General features: G+C 36.2%; 2 protein-coding genes across 3 annotated transcripts in view; one reads left to right on the forward strand and one right to left on the reverse strand.

Annotated features, from left to right (window-relative positions):
* mcph1 (microcephalin 1) overlaps positions 1-19,779 on the reverse strand; it is a 54,455-nt gene that overhangs the window by 12,703 nt on the left and 21,973 nt on the right. The window lies entirely within an intron of this gene.
* angpt2a (angiopoietin 2a) lies at positions 39-18,418 on the forward strand. The gene is made up of 9 exons (XM_055170470.2): positions 39-490; positions 6,587-6,742; positions 8,698-8,819; positions 10,760-10,986; positions 12,593-12,720; positions 13,252-13,353; positions 13,644-13,810; positions 16,685-16,815; positions 17,277-18,418. Exons 1-9 carry the CDS (start codon positions 197-199, stop codon positions 17,435-17,437), a joined length of 1,488 nt encoding a protein of 495 aa, XP_055026445.2. The 5' UTR covers positions 39-196; the 3' UTR covers positions 17,438-18,418.

Consider the following 19,779-nt stretch of genomic DNA (forward strand, 5'->3'; position numbering starts at 1 on the left):
TACAAGCGCCTCCTCCTACCTCTACATGGCATATAAATAAAGCTCACACATAGTGCGAGAGCACAATCCTGGATGAGGAGAATCAGCTGAATGTAGAAACCTTCAATCCTCATTCGTCAAACATCCAGAGCTCCAAGAAGGGGAAACAAGAAATTGAATTGCACGGCGTAAATAAATAATATTCAAAACTTTAATAATGAACGTGATGAAGACCGGTACACTATTTAATTTTTTTGTTATAAGTTATTGCTTTCGTTTTGGGAAAGGATTCACAACAAATTCAGATCTGACAGGAAAGAAACAGTACCAGATTCAGAACGGGCCATGTACTTACACCTTTCTGCTGCCAGAACCGCAAAACTGTGGAAGCCCATCAAGCACCCAAACCAACCAAGTTCAGCGTGATGACCTGGTTGATTATGACAGCTCAGTCCAAAGACTGGAACAACTAGAGACCATCATGGAGAACAACACACAATGGCTGCAAAAGGTACGTTCCTCTTGAAAATCACTGTAGGTTTGGTTTTCAAAAGTAAATTGGATTATCCTTACAGGTGGTTTTAATAAAGCAAACTTTTCATAATGACTCAAAATGCTTTGAGCCTTTGAAATTTGTTTTTAAATTCAGGTGCACATCAACAAAGTCTGCTTGTTAAGGTGGTCTGTGATAAAAATGTTCATGTTTTTTTCTAGAAACCCATCCTATCTGACCTTGGGCACTTTTATTATAGAATAATAGATGTTAGATAAATGCAAGTGAAATTTCGAAGGAATTTCGAGGAGATCGGTATTGGCCGATAACGTCATTAAACGACTCGATCGGTACTCGCTAAATTTGCAGATCTCATGAAACGATCTTTCTGTTTACTTTTGTCATCATAGGGCTCCTGAATACGGCTGCAGTTAGAGAACATTTTTACACAGTGCGAAATTTTTTTTATTACCAGTTGCTCATGTGCGACGTTCAGATTTGGATTTCTCTCTCTGCCATAACAGAGATCTGTGTATTTTATATGAGGACGCGCTCCGGTCCTAACAGCACGACGCATCTTCACATCCCCATCAAACAGTGTATACAATACATAACTATAGTGGACAATTGCATCTTATTGCCGAAAGTTTATTATTTGCATGCGTTTAAAATTTTTGATCGTTTAAACTTTTTTCCTCACACCTGCCGTGTGCACACACAGCAGCCTGTCATCAGTGCACATGTACAGACAGAGCGATCTCTCTAACGTCTTAAAGCTACAGTAACCTAATTTATTTCTTAATAAAATCACTCTCTGCTCTTCACTGAAAAACTGTTATACTTCATATGAATGCTATGAAAGTGTTTTATTTTCATTACTTTTAAAAGACCTTTTTATGTCTTTAAGCCTTTTTTTTCATAAGGCATATTCAATTTCTCTTTGCAGAAGGAATATTTGTTGTGCTCATTTATTTGAGTCTCTATTAAAACAATAATATACCTAATTACTGCAAATAATATAACAAAGGCAACATCTGTGGTATAAAAATGAAAGAAAATCAAAGAGCGGACATATCAGCTTGAAGAATCTGTATCGCCATTGGTATCAGCCGATCACGAAGACAACAAATCAGTAATCGGTATTGGCTCAAAAATCCTGATCGGAGCATCCCTAAAGCCCGGGATACACCGCAGGATTTTTGCCTTATCACACTATGCGAAATGGATTGTTTAAACTCGGGTACGACAAGCATGTAAACTGTACGATGATGACACAGACGCTTCGACGGCTGCATCATACGTTAACGCAACATCACCAGCATGCGCTCGTAGTAAACAAATACCAGTACGCAAGTCGTAGCAACAAACACACTGTGCGGTGATCATGCTGAATTTCTGACACTGTAAGAAAACTACCGTAGGCTATCTTTGGACGCAAGACCGGGAAAACGGCCGTCTTTGAACCTCTCTCACTGTACGACATAGGACCACCGATCACAGAAATCGCAACGATTGTTTCACGATGGCAATCTTTCATCGGGGACAGCCAATAATCGTGCAGTGTATCCTGGGTTTAAAAGGAAGAGATACTGATGATGCAAAAGTAACACAGCTTACATGCAATCATTCTGTTTTAGTTCAGTTTTTGCCATAAACAAGTTTCAGTTCATTAAATTCAAATTCTGTTTAAAATAGATGGTTTAGAGAAAGTTTAAGGAAAATGCAAGCTTTTCATGGCATTACAGAAGCATCAAAATTACACTATTTTGCAAAAGGAAAATTACAATAATATTAGTATTTCAATCAAATATGCTAAACAAAGATTGACAGTTATATTCTGTTGGCAGCAAAAAGTATATTTTTTGGCATCTCTTATTGCAAAAGAAGAGGTCTTCCTCCTGTAGCAGTGGATTCTTCCTTTAATTTGACTGTGATTAATTCTGCTGAAAAATCTCACAATACAAGCATATCTGATTCATAAGTGGCCAATACAACAATAAGTTAGTGTGTAGATCATCACGACAAACGGCTAGTTGCAGGAGTAAACTGACTAGATCATAAGGCATCTAGGGATGCACCGATACCAGTCATTTTCTAAAGTACTCGTACTCGTTAAAAGTCCCCCGATACTGGGGACCGATACCATGGTCTGAGAAATGTCTATGTTTGTGCGGCGTGTAAGGGGTTAATCACAGGCGCCGAGTGCACGCCCACAGCGGGGAGAAGGCGCTAAATAGCAAAGATGTTTATTAATGCCCCTTGTGTTGTCCAAAGCGGCAGAGTTTACAACAAACTGAAAAAAATACTTTTTTATAATTATTTATTCTGTAATATGTTGCATACAACATGCTTTTCATTTTAAATAAATGTTCTTAATTCCAAACTAGTCCCTTGTTTTTTTGTTAAATTATATCCCTAAAGCTGTTACCTGTAAATGTAAATCATGTTTTTTTATGAAGTACTCAGTATCGGCGAGTACTGAAATGCAAGTACTCATACTCATTTTCCAAAAAAGTGGTGTCGGTGCATCCTTAAAGGCATCAATGAAATGTATTGCTTGCAGTTATGACAGCATATCATGACAGCCTTCACGTGAAGCTGTGCACCACAAAACACACATGATGGAACAAAGAGAGGAAGACACATAATGAATAAAATATTCTTACTACAGTGCAGAAGTAGTCATATCTGGACTTGAGAGACTGCAAGAAAATGTGGCTCTATTTTTGCTTTCCGTGTTGAAAAATTGTTTTCATTGAGGATGCAACTCATCACTTATCATTTCCATCCTGTTTGCTTGAGCGTTGGCTATTCTACAGCTCAGGAACTAAATACTTAATCTGCTTGTTAAGTCTGACATCACACGGCACCGGGTCCAAGCACTCTATCAGATGCTTAAGCAACTAACAATGGGGGGAAAAAATCCTGATCTAAACTTATCTCTATACTGAAAACCCGGACGACTGCAATTTATACAGCAACTGGTCCATTTTTTGCTTTAAAAAACTTGATAAAGTGAAGTGATCTCTGCATTTAACTCATCCCAGTAAGTGGAGCAGTAGACAGCAATCACTGCAGCACCCAGCAAGCAATTGGGGATTAGATGTCTTGCTTAAGGGCACGACAGTCACAACCTGCCAGCCGTGAGACCCAAACCAAGGCTGACTCTCTAACCATTAGGCCACGACTGCCCCAACTTATTATAGCATTTGGGATTTAGTGTAATAGTCACTAAGCTCGTTTACATGCACACCAATAATGCGATTATTTCCAATAATGCGAGTAAGGACTAAATCGCAGTAAGATGTTTACATGGAGCTAACCTCTTCACTCCGGTTTACATGCAGTTTTTATTTTTCGGATTATTCACACATAGCCCAATGGAGAGCATGAATGATGAACTCACATATATGGTCCACTGTTTTAATTTACTTACGTTAAATGACAAACACGTTGTTATGGATGCATTTCATTATCTGGTGCCGTGATGAAGATAGAAATATGACAGTGCCTGTAAAGGGCGTTCACATTAAAACGATATAAAAATATAGTTTTAAAAATCGTTTTATATTAAAGATAATAGCAGAGTTCACACAACAACTATAACATTAGCGATTTAAGCACATGATGAACGATAAACCATTGACAGCCAATCAAATCTATTTTAACTTGAAGTGCACGCGCACTTAAATGCAGTAGAAAAGCTCATTCATTGCTGAGGTCTATAACATAAAATGACCTCAGGTATCCAGAGCTGATGCAGTTCTTAAATTCATACTTAATGCTTTTTCTACCACACTGACTACTACGCCAAAAGGTAAGATATTATTACACAAACTACTACATTCATTGTTTAGTTACGCGAAACGCAGCGAGTTGAGGACATCTGCTGGTTTCCTGCTGTGTAAATGCAAGAACATTTACATATTCAGTGAAGTGACATGTAAACAATTGCAAAAAAGTTTTTATTACAAGAAATATCCAATATTAGGTAATGCCGCGCTCGTTGAGCGAATTAGCATGAAGTTATCATTATGATGTGATCACTAATATATTTAACGTTATAATGTCCCTTAAAGGTTTTATACACGCTGTCGTGTTATTTGAGTTGTTTCTGGATGAAGGCAGACTGCTGACAGCGATTCGTGTTGGCAGAGTTCACGTAAAACTTCCTAATGTCAAGTTTAAAACGAATTTGTGGTTAAGGAGCGTGACTAAAACACACGCGCACTTCAGTTAGTGCGGTATAAATGCGATTAAAGCGTTTACATGGACGCATACTGCGATTATAAACGGCGTACCCCACCTCTTTTAATGCGATTATACTTACTGCGATTATGAGCTTAATCGCATTATTTTTATCGAATTATTGTGTTTACATGAGGTAAAGTATAATCGCAGTATTGACAAAATCCCATTATAATCGCATTATTAGGGTGCATGTATACGTGGTCACTGCTTCTTAGACCATCAACAGTACAGTATCTACTGTAGCACTAAGGTTAAAATTCTGAGAGAAAATCTTGAAAGTCTTGACAGTACTAAACTTTATTTCAAACAAGAGTCAATGAGATGAGCACCTGCCCTGTACAGTGAAGTGTAGGGGTGTTCGATTAAGTTTTTTTGTTACGTCGACTCCGACTCTCGACTCCCACTGTTGGAGTCGATGAAATAAACTCTTTAACTCAATTTATTGTCAATCAAAACAAGGTCAGTATTAAGAGTACAAGGTAAACTGAATGCAACTTCATTATTAGGTTATCTTTATTTCGTTATTTACAGCTGTATACAGATCACCAAAGTCTCCTGCAAATTTGTGCAACGAGCAGACAGGAACACTGTTACAAGACGAAACCAACATGAATACAAACTCTGAAACCAACATGAATAAACAAGTCGAAGGGCATGAACCCAGGTCTAAATACTTTGTAGGGTTAAAAGGCAGCCTTGTAGCGTTCTTATTGTGCCTTGTTGACCTTCGAGTTGTGCATAAAAAATAAATTAAAAATCTTAAAATATTAAAGAGGTGTCGCTCATTGTCTGACTTTCACTGTGTTCTGGATCAATCAGTAAATATGTAGGAGAGTTAGGCTATAAACCTTTTTGTTTTCAAAAATGTAATTCACTATTTTGCTCAATCACAGTTATTATTTAATGGACTAAAGCCAATGACAGAATCAAACAATTATGGAGACCAATCCTTTGCTGGAGTCGATACAGACTTCAAAAGAGTCAATTCCTTCCCTTTTAATGTGTCTGGAGTTGACTCCCCGTCACTACTGAAGTTTATATATAGAAGCTTAAAAAACAAACTGCTAGCTCCATATCTGCTAAAAGAGAAAGAATGCCTGTCAAGCACACAAAGTGGCTATTATTCTGACAACTAAGATATAATTTCCTTTTGACCTACTTAAAAGGGGTCATGATAGACTATTGCAACACCACTCTCGCACACATCCATATAGAAATCAGACAGATGCGCAAAAAGCCATTTACTCAGCCTTTACTATATTCTTAGTTCTTAACTTAACATCTGATATGCTGAATTTAAATTATTTCACAATTTCATATATAGTATAAAAACTTAAGTTGTTTAAGGATCCTTATCTCAAAAAAAATTATCTTATTTTTTAGTTAGGAAATCTTAGTAGACATACTCAACTCTCATGTATATAACCAAGTAAACCAACAATGCATAAAATATACAATTAGTAAATATATACGATTATAAATATATAAAAAGGAGAAAATATACTATTAAAACAAATACAGTAAAAAAAAGATCATCCTCTCTATTTCAATGTCGCAGAAAAAGAAGTCTTAATAACCTTGACAGAATTATAATTTCATTAGAGCCGGTCATTTTTCATGTATATTACCGTTTTGTCATCAAAGCCCAGCAGATAATCTGTGAAATACCATTAAATTTACACTTTTTACCAAAGTGACTTGCAAAAATTAGGAAAACTATAGGCAATAATAAGTAAAAGTGGTAAGGTACAATGCTTAATGTAGTAAAGATAAGTTAATGCACTTAAAACATGTTTTTTCGTAATAGGCTTTTAGATTTAAAAATGACAATTGTTTTGTAATACACCCTGATCTCTTCCACAGCTGGAAAACTACATCCAGGAGAACCTCAAACAAGACATGGCCCAGATGCAACAGGACACAGTGCAAAATCACACAGTGACCATGATCAAGATTGGGACAAACCTCCTGAGTCAGACAGCAGAGCAGACTCGAAAAATCACTAATGTTGAAGCACAGGTGAGGCCTTTAGTTTAGTGTGTACTTCGCTACACATTATGACACATTAACAGTTTCAACGTAAGACACTTTACTGTCAACTGTATCCTAATTAATGGAATATAAAACTGCTCTAGACAGCAGCTCATGTGCCATATAAATGCATTATGGGATTTCATTCCCTGCACTGTCAGAAAAAAGGGACAAAACCTGTCACTGGGATGTTACTCTTTAATAAGTGCCTAATATGTACGATTTAGGTAAAGAGATATGTACCTATGAGTAAGGCTGGGTATTGGCAAGGGGGTCACGATACGATATGTCATATCACGATACACGTGACATGATACGATGTATCGCGATACGATACAATACGTTGCATGATGCGATACATTGCAATGCTTTTTCTTTTTTTGACTTTTCTTTAAAGCCAAAGTGCATCCACGCGAAAGCTGTAGGTGTTTTTAAATTTTCTGCCATTTTTTTTACTCACGCTAACTTCTGAGACATTGGCCGAATGGCCGTATATAACAGACAACGGACAGCGAAAACTACAGCAGCGGTGGAGGAGGTCGTTTGACGCACACAGAGGGATTATTAAATTTTTAAATATCGACAGTAGAGATTGAAATATCAATACACTACCGCGGAAAAAGTATCACGAAAGTTAGCTTGCACAACCCTACCTATGAGGTACCAACGACCTCATACACACTGCAAACTTTCGAGAGTGACAACCGCATGTAAATGCGGGAGTGAATCCCCTAAATGTTTGTTTCATGTCTGTACAGAATAAGACTCACATATGATGATTGACACAGAGATAACCATAGCAACGTTCTGCCGTCTCACGTGCTTATCAATCACAGCTTTGACCAAAATTATTTAACGTTATGTTTTGCAGTAAACCTCAGTTTTGGCGTTGTGTATTGTACGCTTTTGTAAGCTGCTCCACAGCGCGTTGTCTTGCAGTGTTGCCAGGTCCTCGTCTTTTTTGTACTTGCATACCGTTTTGGCGCTTAACTGTTTATGGCTTTTGGCTCATGAAGCAATCAAGTTTTTGGTGTTATTAAAGTGTGAGAGTGCCGGTCCCACTATTTTGGTCTTTGATGTAAAGCTTTTGGATTTATTTCGGTTAATTATTGGATTTTTCTTGTTCGCTGTTTTTTTGCGCAAGATCTGGCAACACTAGTCAGCAAACGCTCGTGCCTCTGTCATTTTCTGAACCGCACATACAGAAGACTTTTTCCTTCTCTATGCATTTATTTTTTCAGAAGAGAGACCTGTCATGTCCATGATGCACGTTTAAAAACTTTATTAACTACTAGTTGTTCAGTTGGGTTATGTACACACAATGCAGAGTTTCTGTAAATGCGGCTGTCAATACCTGCATTTTGCGAGAGTTAATTCAGTTGTAGAATGCGGTTGTCTGTCCCATATATTACTGAACGGTGTGGGTACAGAACAGGATAGTATGGATGCATACATCAAAATGAAGTAAAGTAACAAAAGACTAGGGCTGGGTTTCGATTCAAATTTCAAGAATCTATTCGATTCCGATTCTCAAGATCTTGAATCGATTATCATGATTCGATTCGATCTTTGAGATTTAGATAAGTGTTTTTGAAAAAAGCTTTTTTCCAGCTGTTACCTGAATTACAGTTTTCAAAACAACCGCTTGCTTGCTTAACGTTACTGACCGCCATGTTCGTTGTTTTAATGTCCTTCCACCTCGCGCGCATGCGTGAATTCAATGACGCAGCAAGTTTAAGTTATTAATTATTAAATCGATCCTCTGAGTTACGGATCGATCTTTAGAAATTAATATGAAAATCGATTCAGAATTGGTGAATCAATTTTTTCAACACAGCCCTACAAAAGACTAATGAAGATTTCATGCAAAGTAGTTTTTCTAAGACTGCAATCTTATCAGAAAATCTTTCTGTGGGAAACACAATGTCTTTTTTCATCTTTAGGTAATTAATCAAACAACCCGACTTGAACGACAGCTTCTTGAGAACTCCATTTCCACCAGCAAACTGGAAAAAGAAATTCTACAGCAGATAAACGAAATCGATAAACTGAATGATAAGAACAGGTAATAATTACTTGTTATATATATTGTGCTCTTTGTTTATTAACCTTTATTAAAAGTTCTGTCAAGTATGGTAGCCCATACTTAAAATGTGGGCAGCAATCACTGCAGCACCCAGGAAGCAATTGGGGATAAGGTGCATGAGGTGCTCAAGGGCACCACAGTATCTACTCTGAGACCTGAACCGGTGACCTTTGGGTTACAAGCGCGTCTCTCTAACCACTAGGTCACTACTGCCCCAAAAGGGGCTGTAAAGAACCATTCAGGTCACAGAGATTTAAAGGAATAGTTTCCCCAAAAATGAAATATATGTAATAATTACATGGCGCTCGATTCGGATTAGACAGACGCAATATTCCAAGTTTTGCCATTCCCAGATAACCACTGCCTGAAACTGATAACATAGCATTGTCTGGGTACCGCTAGTCATCTTGACAGGTGCAGATCAATACTTACAAATAAATAATTAATAACATATAAAAGATTTTGGTCGCACTTTATTTTACAGTACGTGTACTTACCTTGTACATATATGGTAAATAAGTTGTACTTACTGACAAATGTGTGGTACTTACTTTTAGGTATCTACATGGTAATTAATTGGTATCATTACTGTACTTACCAGTGGTACATACTATTTAGTTATTATGTAACTCTAGGTAAGTACTGGGTAATAACAGATACATACTTATAGTGTAGGTATACTGTAACTAACGAGAAACACTAGTGTACTTACAAATTGTATATACACGATTAGTGTGTGGTACCTGCAGGCAGGTGTAAGTTATACTTATACCATACGTATATGATAACTAAGAACAAACATTACTGATGTGCCATTTTGGTACTCAGACTCAGTATCTTTGTCCTTTAAACCAAGCATTAAATTACCGTATGCATTAACTACTGGGTACATTTACTAGTACGTCCATGGTTACTGCATGGAAACAGGACTGTAAAATAAAGTGATGCTTTTTACACAGTTATTACATAGGACCTAACACCTAAGATATAGCATCATATACATGTCACTGTGAGGCAAACCCAACCATTGACTGCAATACGCATTAACTACTGGGTACATTCACTAGTACACACTTATTGTGTATATACAATTTGTAAGTACAGAAGTGTTTGATATTAGTTTTCATACATGTACACTATAAATACCTGTCATTTACCCTAACTTGCCTGTAAATACTGAATACTTAGGTTGTACATTTGTTTGTGAGTACAGTGATGTTTCTCGTTAGTTAGGGTATACCTACACTAAAAGTATGTATCTGTTATTACCCAGTACTTATCTAGAGTTACATAGTAACTACCAAACATTTACCACTGGTAAGTAAGTACAGTAATGATACCAGTTAATTACACCATGTAGATACCTAAAAGTAAGTACCATACATTTGTCGTAAGTACAACTCATTTACCATATATGTACAAGGTAAGTACACGTACAGTAAAATAAAGTGCTATTAAGATTTTATTTACAAATAATTAAACCAAATCCATGTTCGTCTTGACTGAACTTTTCTGAATGGCTAAAGCCACTAGGAAAGTTTTTCCTAACAGAAGGTTTGCATTTCTTACAAATGAGCTAATAAAGTAAAGCAAGTAGCTGTGTGTACTTCGCATTGGGGTCCTGATAATCTCTCAATTACTCAATCCAATTTATCCATCTTTATGCAGTCCCTTTCCATACACCAACAGACCAACTTCATAAAGCTAAATGAAAAGCATAAAGAAAAATGATCCTATTCATGTTTTGTGATCTGATACACCTAACTGTTTAACAGTGAAACTCCACGATTCAGTACTACACGGTTTACAGTCTTTTTGGCATATTTCAGCAATACATTTCTAACATTTATAATGTGTTTAGAAACAGTTCTCTGAAATGACTTTACATGGACTTTAATGTGTTTTCTCTTGGTCCTCAGCCTCCTTGAGAAGAGAATGGAGGAAATGGAGGGAAAAAGAAATGCAGAGCTGGACAATCTAAAGGAGGAGAAAGAACAGCTCAAGAACCTTGTGGAAAAACAGATCAGTGTTATAAAAGAGATGGAGCAACAACTCCTCCGTGCCTCCTCTGATAACTCTGCCATGAAGCAGCAACAGCAGGAGCTGACCAACACAGTCAACAATCTAATCCAAACCATCTCTGTGGGTAAGCCACCATTTGCCTGCGTCAGTATTTCTCTTATCACACACAGGACCCTGGGACTAAACAGACTTCCAAAACAATATTATGCCAGCAGCTGTTCAAATGTTTGGGAAAAAAGATGAACAAAATCACTATAGACACACATAGAAAGATAAATATCATTAGAGTACAGTATCTGTACAAAACAATGCTGTTTTCTTAGTTCAAGATCTGTGAGCGATACAACTTTAAAATCAAAGTAATTGTAAAAACAGTGTTCCCACACCTTAGTTAACTTCAAATTCAAGGACCTTTCAAGGACTTTCCAGGTCCAGTACCCTCAAATTTAAGGACTAAATGTGGGGACACATTTCAAGTGAGAGCAAGGTTACACCGTGTTACCTTTTAAGATACATTGTTACAGTTCCCTTTCGATGGAACTTGCGCTGCATCACTGCGGTGACACTTTGGGGACGGCTCCAGGGGTAAGTGTGTCTGAATGTGTATATCAAATTCAACCAATGATGAGGCTTAACGACAAAGACAGGGTGACGCGGAAGCAAGGAAGTATATCACTATCTGAAATATTGCCAAAGACGGCGTTACAGGGACGCAGGAAGTATGGCAAGGGAGAAGCAGCGTCTCGTTCCCTTCTCAGGGAACAACAGTTACATACGTAACCCGAGACGTTTTCATGTGTCAAACACAACTATGCAAAAAAAGCATTTTGGTATGAATCAACATTCGCATACAGAAGATATAAGCATTTAAAGTGAAAAGTTTAGCATGTGTGCTAAAAAAGTCTAGAATTTTTATGATATTATCCTACACTACACAAGGAATAATATGGATTTTAACAAGAAAACTTCTTGCATAAAATAGATACTAGCACGTTTAATGAACTGTATCTATGTATGTATATTTTCAAAAACTTTCCAGGGCCTTACATTTTTCCCCCAGATTCACAAACTTTCAAGGATTTCAAGGACCCGTGGGAACCCTGTAAAAAAGATTTCAATACAATACTTTCTATACATGACATGCTATTATGATGCTCAAAGATGAGTTTTAAGTGATCAAATAATCGACTTCAGGGGGACTATAAAAGTTAGTACTTTTTAATAATAAATAGGGATGCACCGATATATTGGTCTGAAACAAAAGTGCAGTTTATAGCACGACTAGGATTTCACGACAAAATAATCTGAAAAAGCAAAACTATCAGTATCTATAGTTTTCTTACATGTCATTCTAAGCAATCGAATATCGACATTGGCACAGAAATTGTGTATCTGTGCATTCATAATAAGAAACAAAAGCCAGTTTATAAACACTAACAATTAACAAAATAAATGTATTTATATTTATATTGTCTCAAAGCAGCTTCACACGAAATAAAGAGAACACAGAAAACATTAATTCATATTGTATAAAATACACGGTATTGTTACAATAGTTACAAAGATAATATTTAGCTACTCTGTATGGGTGCTGCACAGTGATACTAGTATCTCTGATGAGGTCAAAACTGTGTTATATAGATATGGTCAGAATTGTGTTTATATATATGAATAAAGATATAAATGAATAAACTAAGGTCTGTTAAAATGAACAATTAATCTGTTTCCAGGTGGTAGTTCAGCAATGATGCAGGACAAACCAGAAGAGTACAACAACTGTGCTGCAGTCTTTAAGTCAGGAAACAAAGAAAGTGGGGTCTACTCATTGACCATACCAGACACAAAACAGCAATTTAAGGTAAGAAGAATATTGATCTATTTTTAGGTCATCTGTCACATTATCATCTTATGCTATTTTATTTTTTACACTTAGAGAGAATAATGGCTAAATAATGTCATAATACAATTATTTGAAGCTAATGTTTTGCACAATTTTGCTGGACACCCCTATTCTAACACCCTAATTTTAGTCATAGCTAGACCAACAGCTAGTATAAAAACATGCCGCAAACACTTACTTTTTCAGATATAACAGTCCAGTCACTTTTAAAGCTGTCCTTAACAGCAAGAAAGCAAAACTCTTTTTTGCTGTAGTCAGTCCTGAACATGCTTGCCCACAGACAGCAATCTCCTAAGATACCTTTCATTAAAAAGTTACTGAAGTCTGGCAATTCAACATCCTTTCAGCGCTCTAAAAAAGTGTCCAGAAAAGGTTATTTGTTCATGTTAAATCTTAAAAGAATGGCATGACATGAGATTCATTTTATATAGAGGAGGCTTGAAAGACTAGGGCGAAATGTTGCCAGTAATTTGTTGTTTGTGTTTCCAGGTCTACTGTGACATGGAAACAGATGGAGGTGGATGGACAGTGATACAGAAGCGCTTCAATGGCCAAGTTGATTTTCATCAAACATGGAAAAATTATACACAGGTAGGGATTAAATTCCACTCAATCGATCGAAAAAAAAAAACTTCTGGACATCGGTTGCACACGATTAAATTAGGTTTTCTCAAAATGAAATGAACATTAATTAAAATGTATTTCATTTTAACAAAACTTGATTCTGGTGTACATAATTAAATTACGTAGATCCAACATTTTTTTAAGAAAAATAATTTTAAGGAAACTTAATTCAATCATGTGCAGTCGGAGTTTTTTTTTTTTAGTTTATAATGACAAATACCAGCATTTTTAATGCATGGATTCTGTTTCCACCTCAGGGCTTTGGAGACGTCTCCGGTGAACACTGGTTGGGAAATCAATTCATTTCAAAGCTGACACAAGAAAAGCAGCATGTGCTCAGGATAGATCTAATGGATTGGGAGGGAAATAAAGCCTTCTCCAAATATGACCAGTTCGTACTTGATGGAGAGAAGCAAAACTACAGGTGAAGAACAATAATGTGCTTTTATACATGGAGTTCTGGGTTTTATGTGGCCACTGAGATTTTTTTAAAGTTTATAATCAGTATACATTATCATTCAAAGGTTTTAAAACACAAACATGCTTTGTTTCAATTTTCCCCCACATAATTAAAAGTAAACTATGGAAACTACAGAATAACTTTTTTAGCAACTGTTTAGTCTTTTCACCACAGCAGGCGAAGCTGGCAAATTCAAAATAATTGGCTGTGTTGTTTTTGTATGAGCTGGTTTGCGGCTTTTAATGTTAAAGTGCCCATATAATGCTCATTTTAAGTTTCTTAACTTTGTTTTGTAGTCTCCTACAAAAAGTTTACCGGCCCCACACACAGCATGAGTCGGAAACCAAATGGCCATTACCCTAATAATGAGACATATCTTGTTACATTTTTATAATTACTCCAAGTAATAAGTACGATAGACAATATATAGAATTTTTATGCAAATGAGTTAATGTTGCAGCTCGCTTGTAGTGCACTTTAGTGGGGTGGGGGGGGTTTGTACCGCTGATGTACTCGTGCTTGCAAGACGAAGGCATGCATATACATAAATATAATTACACGTTTAAAAACACAGGCATAACATAATTGTAACTACAAGAATTAAGAATTATATTGTGACTAAAAGCATTAAAAAATGTAAAGTAGGGGAGAGCAGGGGCGTAAGTACCACTTTTCGGAAAAACTTAATTTTAGGGATGCATGATAAATCGGCCGACATATCGTTATTGGCCGATAACTGCTTATTTTTAATATTATCAGTTATCTGTCTGATAGCAAAATTAGGCCGATAAATGAAAGCCGATAAATGATGGATTATTTTGGTTCGTTGAACCACTTCACTTGCTCATTGCTGGCCATGTGGAGCTTTGATTGGTGCTTTCTGTGACATAGCATGAAGATGACACGTGTTGCGGGCTTAAGAAGAGTATGCTAGTCTAGCGCAAAGACAAGATGTCCACGGTCTGCGAGTTTTTCATTGTGAAAATAATATAAATATTTATCAGCCTATAGATATCGGTTATCGGCCCCCAAATTTAAAGAGCTATCGGTCAAAATTTCCATATCGGTGCATCCCTACTTAATTTTAAAAGATAATGTAATAGACAGAGATATATTTTTGCTGTGGTCAGTAACTCACTGTGGTCTATGAAAACCAGGTGGAATTTTGTAAAAATGTAAAACAACTTCAGTATAATTTTACTTTAAACTTAAGTAGTGAATTGTTACTTTCGACCCCACCTGCAGGGACGAAAGTAACACAACAAAACAAGCTAGATTTTTTTTATTACACATGTTTTTATTAAATATATATGACTATGACCTCATTAATATTTAACTGCAAACATATTTTGTCATTTATCTTTGCAAAAAATAATGAAATTACATTTTCACTTTAAATTTCAGTTTTATCAACTGTTTCAAAAGCAACCAACATTACAAACTTAAATTGTTGAGAATAAAAATTTTTTTCAACAGTTTCATTTAATAAATGAAATGAAATCAAATTTGAATAATATCAGTTTTCAACATATACAACAGTATTAGTAGCGGGACAATAGTAACAAGTGTTACTTTCCACCAGACAGGATCTCCTCACATTTAAACCCGATTTACTTTTATTTTGAAGGTCAAACTTCAGGATGTGTTAGGTCACTAAATAACCTGTAGATTGATCAGTACTTTAACACATGAGACCAGAAACAAAATGCGTTATAAGAAAAAAAATGACCGCTTTAGGAATTTACTTTTCATGCTTGAAAACACCTTTCTGGATCTACACGCCGAAAACCGTGAGTAAAAAACGTGATATTTGTCAGCTTTGTCATGGATTTGTGTGGTAAAAATGATGTCATAGTTAGAGAAAATCACTTTGTTACTTTCATCCCGCGTTACTTTTAGCCCGGTTCTCCCCTATATCTTTGCATGGTCACCATTTGATAAGAATTTGCAAAATCATACTCTCGGCATTTCATGACGAACATTTTTCAGGTCTTAACCTGGAAGCATTTTATTAGGAGGTTTATTGGGAGTTCCCATCTATTTTGGCCTCTTATTAGTTGTTATTCTTTATTATTTAGTCAGAGTCATCCATTTCAAAAATATTTTTATTTAATTCATTTTATTCTAATTAAAGAAAACATATGTTGGCCCAATTTTGTTTACAAAAGTAAGTTCAAACATGTATGCATACACCTACAGACTTCAGACATTTCAGTCAATTGTTTCTAAACTTTGCATCTTGTTCTACCATCAGTATTTTCTTTTGAATGGGTTTAAAACGACACAGCAGGAAGCTATGTAAGCTGTTAATCTGGTGCACACCCATATCAACACTACTGCTGTTTCAACTCACGAAATCCCCGGGGGGCTGGCACACAATTGTCAAAGCTCCAAATGAAATATTTTGTCATCTGGAAATAGTTATGGCCTGTGTAATGCAAAAACATGTCAACACAATCCTAGCGTCCCCTGGACAACTTTTGCCAAACTGCCAAACAAGCTAATGGCTAATTGCCATTTTAAAATGATATCAAAGTAATAGATGAACGAGTTTTTTCTGGCTCTTTTCCAGAAGCTGCCTTGCTGTCTACTGCCTAAACACGCAACTGCCTTCTAAAGCAGCACCTCATAAATGACAATATACTGTAGCATATAAATATTGGGTCAATTATAATGTTTAGGATTGTATTTGATTTATTAGTTCTAAGTATGAATACATTCACTTTATTGAAGTTTTTCTTACTGAGCATCATGGTATTGCTTTCTCTGTAAAAAAAAACATGCAAACTGATCTTTTGTTGGAAATTAACTCTTAACTCTGTATTTCCAAATCCATAGGATACAGCTTAATGGCTACAGTGGGACAGCAGGGAGAACCAGTAGCATGGGTCAGCCAGGAAGTGATTTTAGCACAAAGGATGTAGATAATGACAAATGTGTTTGCAAATGCTCACAGATGCTCTCAGGAGGTAAGCACCGGTTACTTTCTATTCATTTCAGTTCTTAAGTGTTTTACTTGGTACTTTATTCATCTCCCCAGTGTTTCTAGTGCTGGTTTATTTAAGGTCCCTGCACTTTGGCACTTGCCCAGAAATCTGTACAGTATAAAAAAGTCCTTGCATTTTTTTGTAGCTGGGTCATGGCTAACAAGCAAAATTATTTGGGAATTTATCACTCATAAATGCTGAGATGAATGGTCTGGGAACTAAAGACGTGTTACTCTTCATAGCCTATCTGAATTTCTTCTCTTGCTGTCTAGTTTTGAAGTTATCATGAGGGGATCCTGAGGATTTAGGGAGTATCTATGAATGGCCAATGTTTAGCTGATTTATATACATTAAAATGAGGGTCACTGTGATGGATCGCTCACAAAAAAGCACTTTAATGTAGTGTTTTCAAATCAAAATAAGAAATATGTTGTTTGTTTTAGGTTGGTGGTTTGACGCCTGTGGACCATCCAATCTCAATGGTGTTTACTACCAGCAGGGACAAAACACCAATCGTTTCAATGGCATCAAATGGTATTACTGGAAAGGTTCTGCCTATTCACTAAAGGCGACGATGATGATGATAAGACCAGCAGACTTTTAAACCAGACAATCCAGTGCACCACGATTACTGATGTCACTGCTTTCCTATCCAATAAGAATGCATTTGGTGGGGAGAAGGTTTGACCTTCATGCACCTCCCGACAGACTTCTTTTAAGAAGATTGAGCACTTGCTAAACTTGGTAAAGGTGTTAATTTTTGTAAAAATGTATTTAACTAAAGCATTACACAGCCTACAACATTAGGATGGAGCACTACCAATGGACACAAGTTTTGTTCAAAAGTAATTATGAATGTATTGTGAATGACAGGTGTGCAGACTGACATACTCTGATGCTTTACAAGATGTTTTACATACTTCATGTTGATGTTAAAGCAACCAGTATTTTCCACATTGAGAGTGTTTATTTTATGTAATAAATATATTGTAAATACCAAATATTTAGATTTAAGAACGTGACAATGGTACAAGATTAAATTAAATAAATAAGGCTGAGGGTGACCCTTAGGTTTGCACGATCAATGGTTACATTAAAATGGTTTTGTGCTTTGGGCCTTTAAAACACAAACAAATACATTTTTCTTTTAATAGTGGCGTTGTGTTGGTGGGTCGAAACTTTATAACATTTGGTTAAATACACTTTCAGAAAAAAGGTACAAAAGTTGTCACTGGGACGTTACATTTTAAAAAGTTCCTAAACTGTACCACCACTATACACCCCTAAGGTATCAATGTTTACCTTTGAGGTACCAAAATGCACTTTTTAGGTACAGAAGTGTACTTTTTGAAAAGATACCACCTTAGTGAAAACTTTTGTACCCTCTTGTACCATTTTTTTCTGCGAGTGTAGCAAATAAAACAATTGCATGTTTTGACTTCTGGTATACTGTAGATGAGGTTCCTGTTTGTAATGATATCTGAACACTAACTGCTTGATGTTTTTATCACTGAACTATTAGAATTAAGAACACTAAGTGAACTTATTTGGTATAGATAAAATAAAAACTTTATGTTTAAGTAAACATTTGTGTCAGTTTGTTTTGTAAATTCCTAAAATTGTATGTGTTTGTGTTGTAAAAGAGGCAGAATTTTGCTTGCAATGTGAAATGTTGCTTTTATGTTTGTGAATACTTTCATATAATTTATTTGCATGTGGACAGGCCTTTAAAGTGCCTTTTCTGTTTACTTGATAGATGGATAAGTTTGTGGAAGCTTTAGTACTGTCTATGTTATAAAAGAGCAAAATAACAACAGCTTCACTCGACATCTATGCCTAAAATTACATTCTTGAATTACATTCAATGTTTGCATAAGCTCATTCAGGCCCAATAATTACTAAGAGGATTTTCAAACAATTTAAAAAGTCTGGCGATCACTTTTAATTGCAGCTTGTCTTTCTTCTCAGCCACCTCCAAGTGAGAAGAAAGTCATTTATTGTTTCTCACAATCCTTTTGTCTGCCACTGCTTATGACTCAGTATAAATAAATCATATTGTAAGTGTAGGGATAAAAAGATGAATGAAAATATGTATTTATACCAACAAAAACTCACTGTGTAATAACTCACAGTGCAAGAATAATAACAGAAATTTTTGTTATGATGATATAGGACAATAGCTGACCGCTGAAAAATTATACTTGTTTATGACCATTTAGACATTATTTTCTCATTACCGTTATTTAAACAGAAGTTTCAGTTTTAAACAGTTTTTAGTAATCATTGTTAATTTGGATTTTATTACCTCATGATCAGTGGCGGCTGGTGACGTCTTTTTTTGAAGCGCACGATGCGAAGTTCGTCACAACATGTATGTAGCTTGTCATGTGTGTGGTTCGTCATTTCAAATTATGTGTTCTGCGCTTTGAGAGATCGAGTGTGCATCACGTGTCTTGTCAAAATAAGTGCCTGCTGCCTTGAACTTGAAAGGAGACGCTCGCGTTTGCCAGATACTCGCACAATCTCATGCGTAATCACAGTTTACTGTTAAGGGTGTCTTGCGTGAATTTAGGGAACGTGAGCATCTCTTTTATCATAAACGGTTTTGACGTGTCTCCAGCAGGCACTTATTTTGACAAAACACGTGATGCACACAGGATCTCTCCACAAGGATGACACATATTTTGGAAAAGGGAACCACACACGTGACAATCCGAACACTTATTTTGAATTAGCGCATCCTCGGAAGTGCAGTCACGAGCCGCCACTGCTCATGATGTTCCAATAACTGATGTAAAACATTTTTCTTTAAAGGGAACATAAGTAGGATTTACCCCCATCTAGTGGTGAAATTGTATTTTGCATTCAAAAGAATAGTCCTCTCTAGCGCCTCGCTTTTCCAAATGCGTGTTGCAACTACGGTAGCCGTCATGTACTCAATGATCT

The sequence above is a fragment of the Misgurnus anguillicaudatus genome, chromosome 11, assembly GCF_027580225.2.
Source record: "Misgurnus anguillicaudatus chromosome 11, ASM2758022v2, whole genome shotgun sequence".
Taxonomy (NCBI): Eukaryota; Metazoa; Chordata; class Actinopteri; order Cypriniformes; family Cobitidae; genus Misgurnus; species Misgurnus anguillicaudatus.

Coding starts and splice junctions, on each gene's coding strand:
- angpt2a (XM_055170470.2), top strand. CDS start 197: ATGAACGTGATGAAGACCGGTACACTATTTAATTTTTTTGTTATAAGT. Junction 491..6,586: donor ACACACAATGGCTGCAAAAG/GTACGTTCCTCT, acceptor TCTCTTCCACAG/CTGGAAAACTACATCCAGGA. Junction 16,816..17,276: donor CTCACAGATGCTCTCAGGAG/GTAAGCACCGGT, acceptor TGTTTGTTTTAG/GTTGGTGGTTTGACGCCTGT.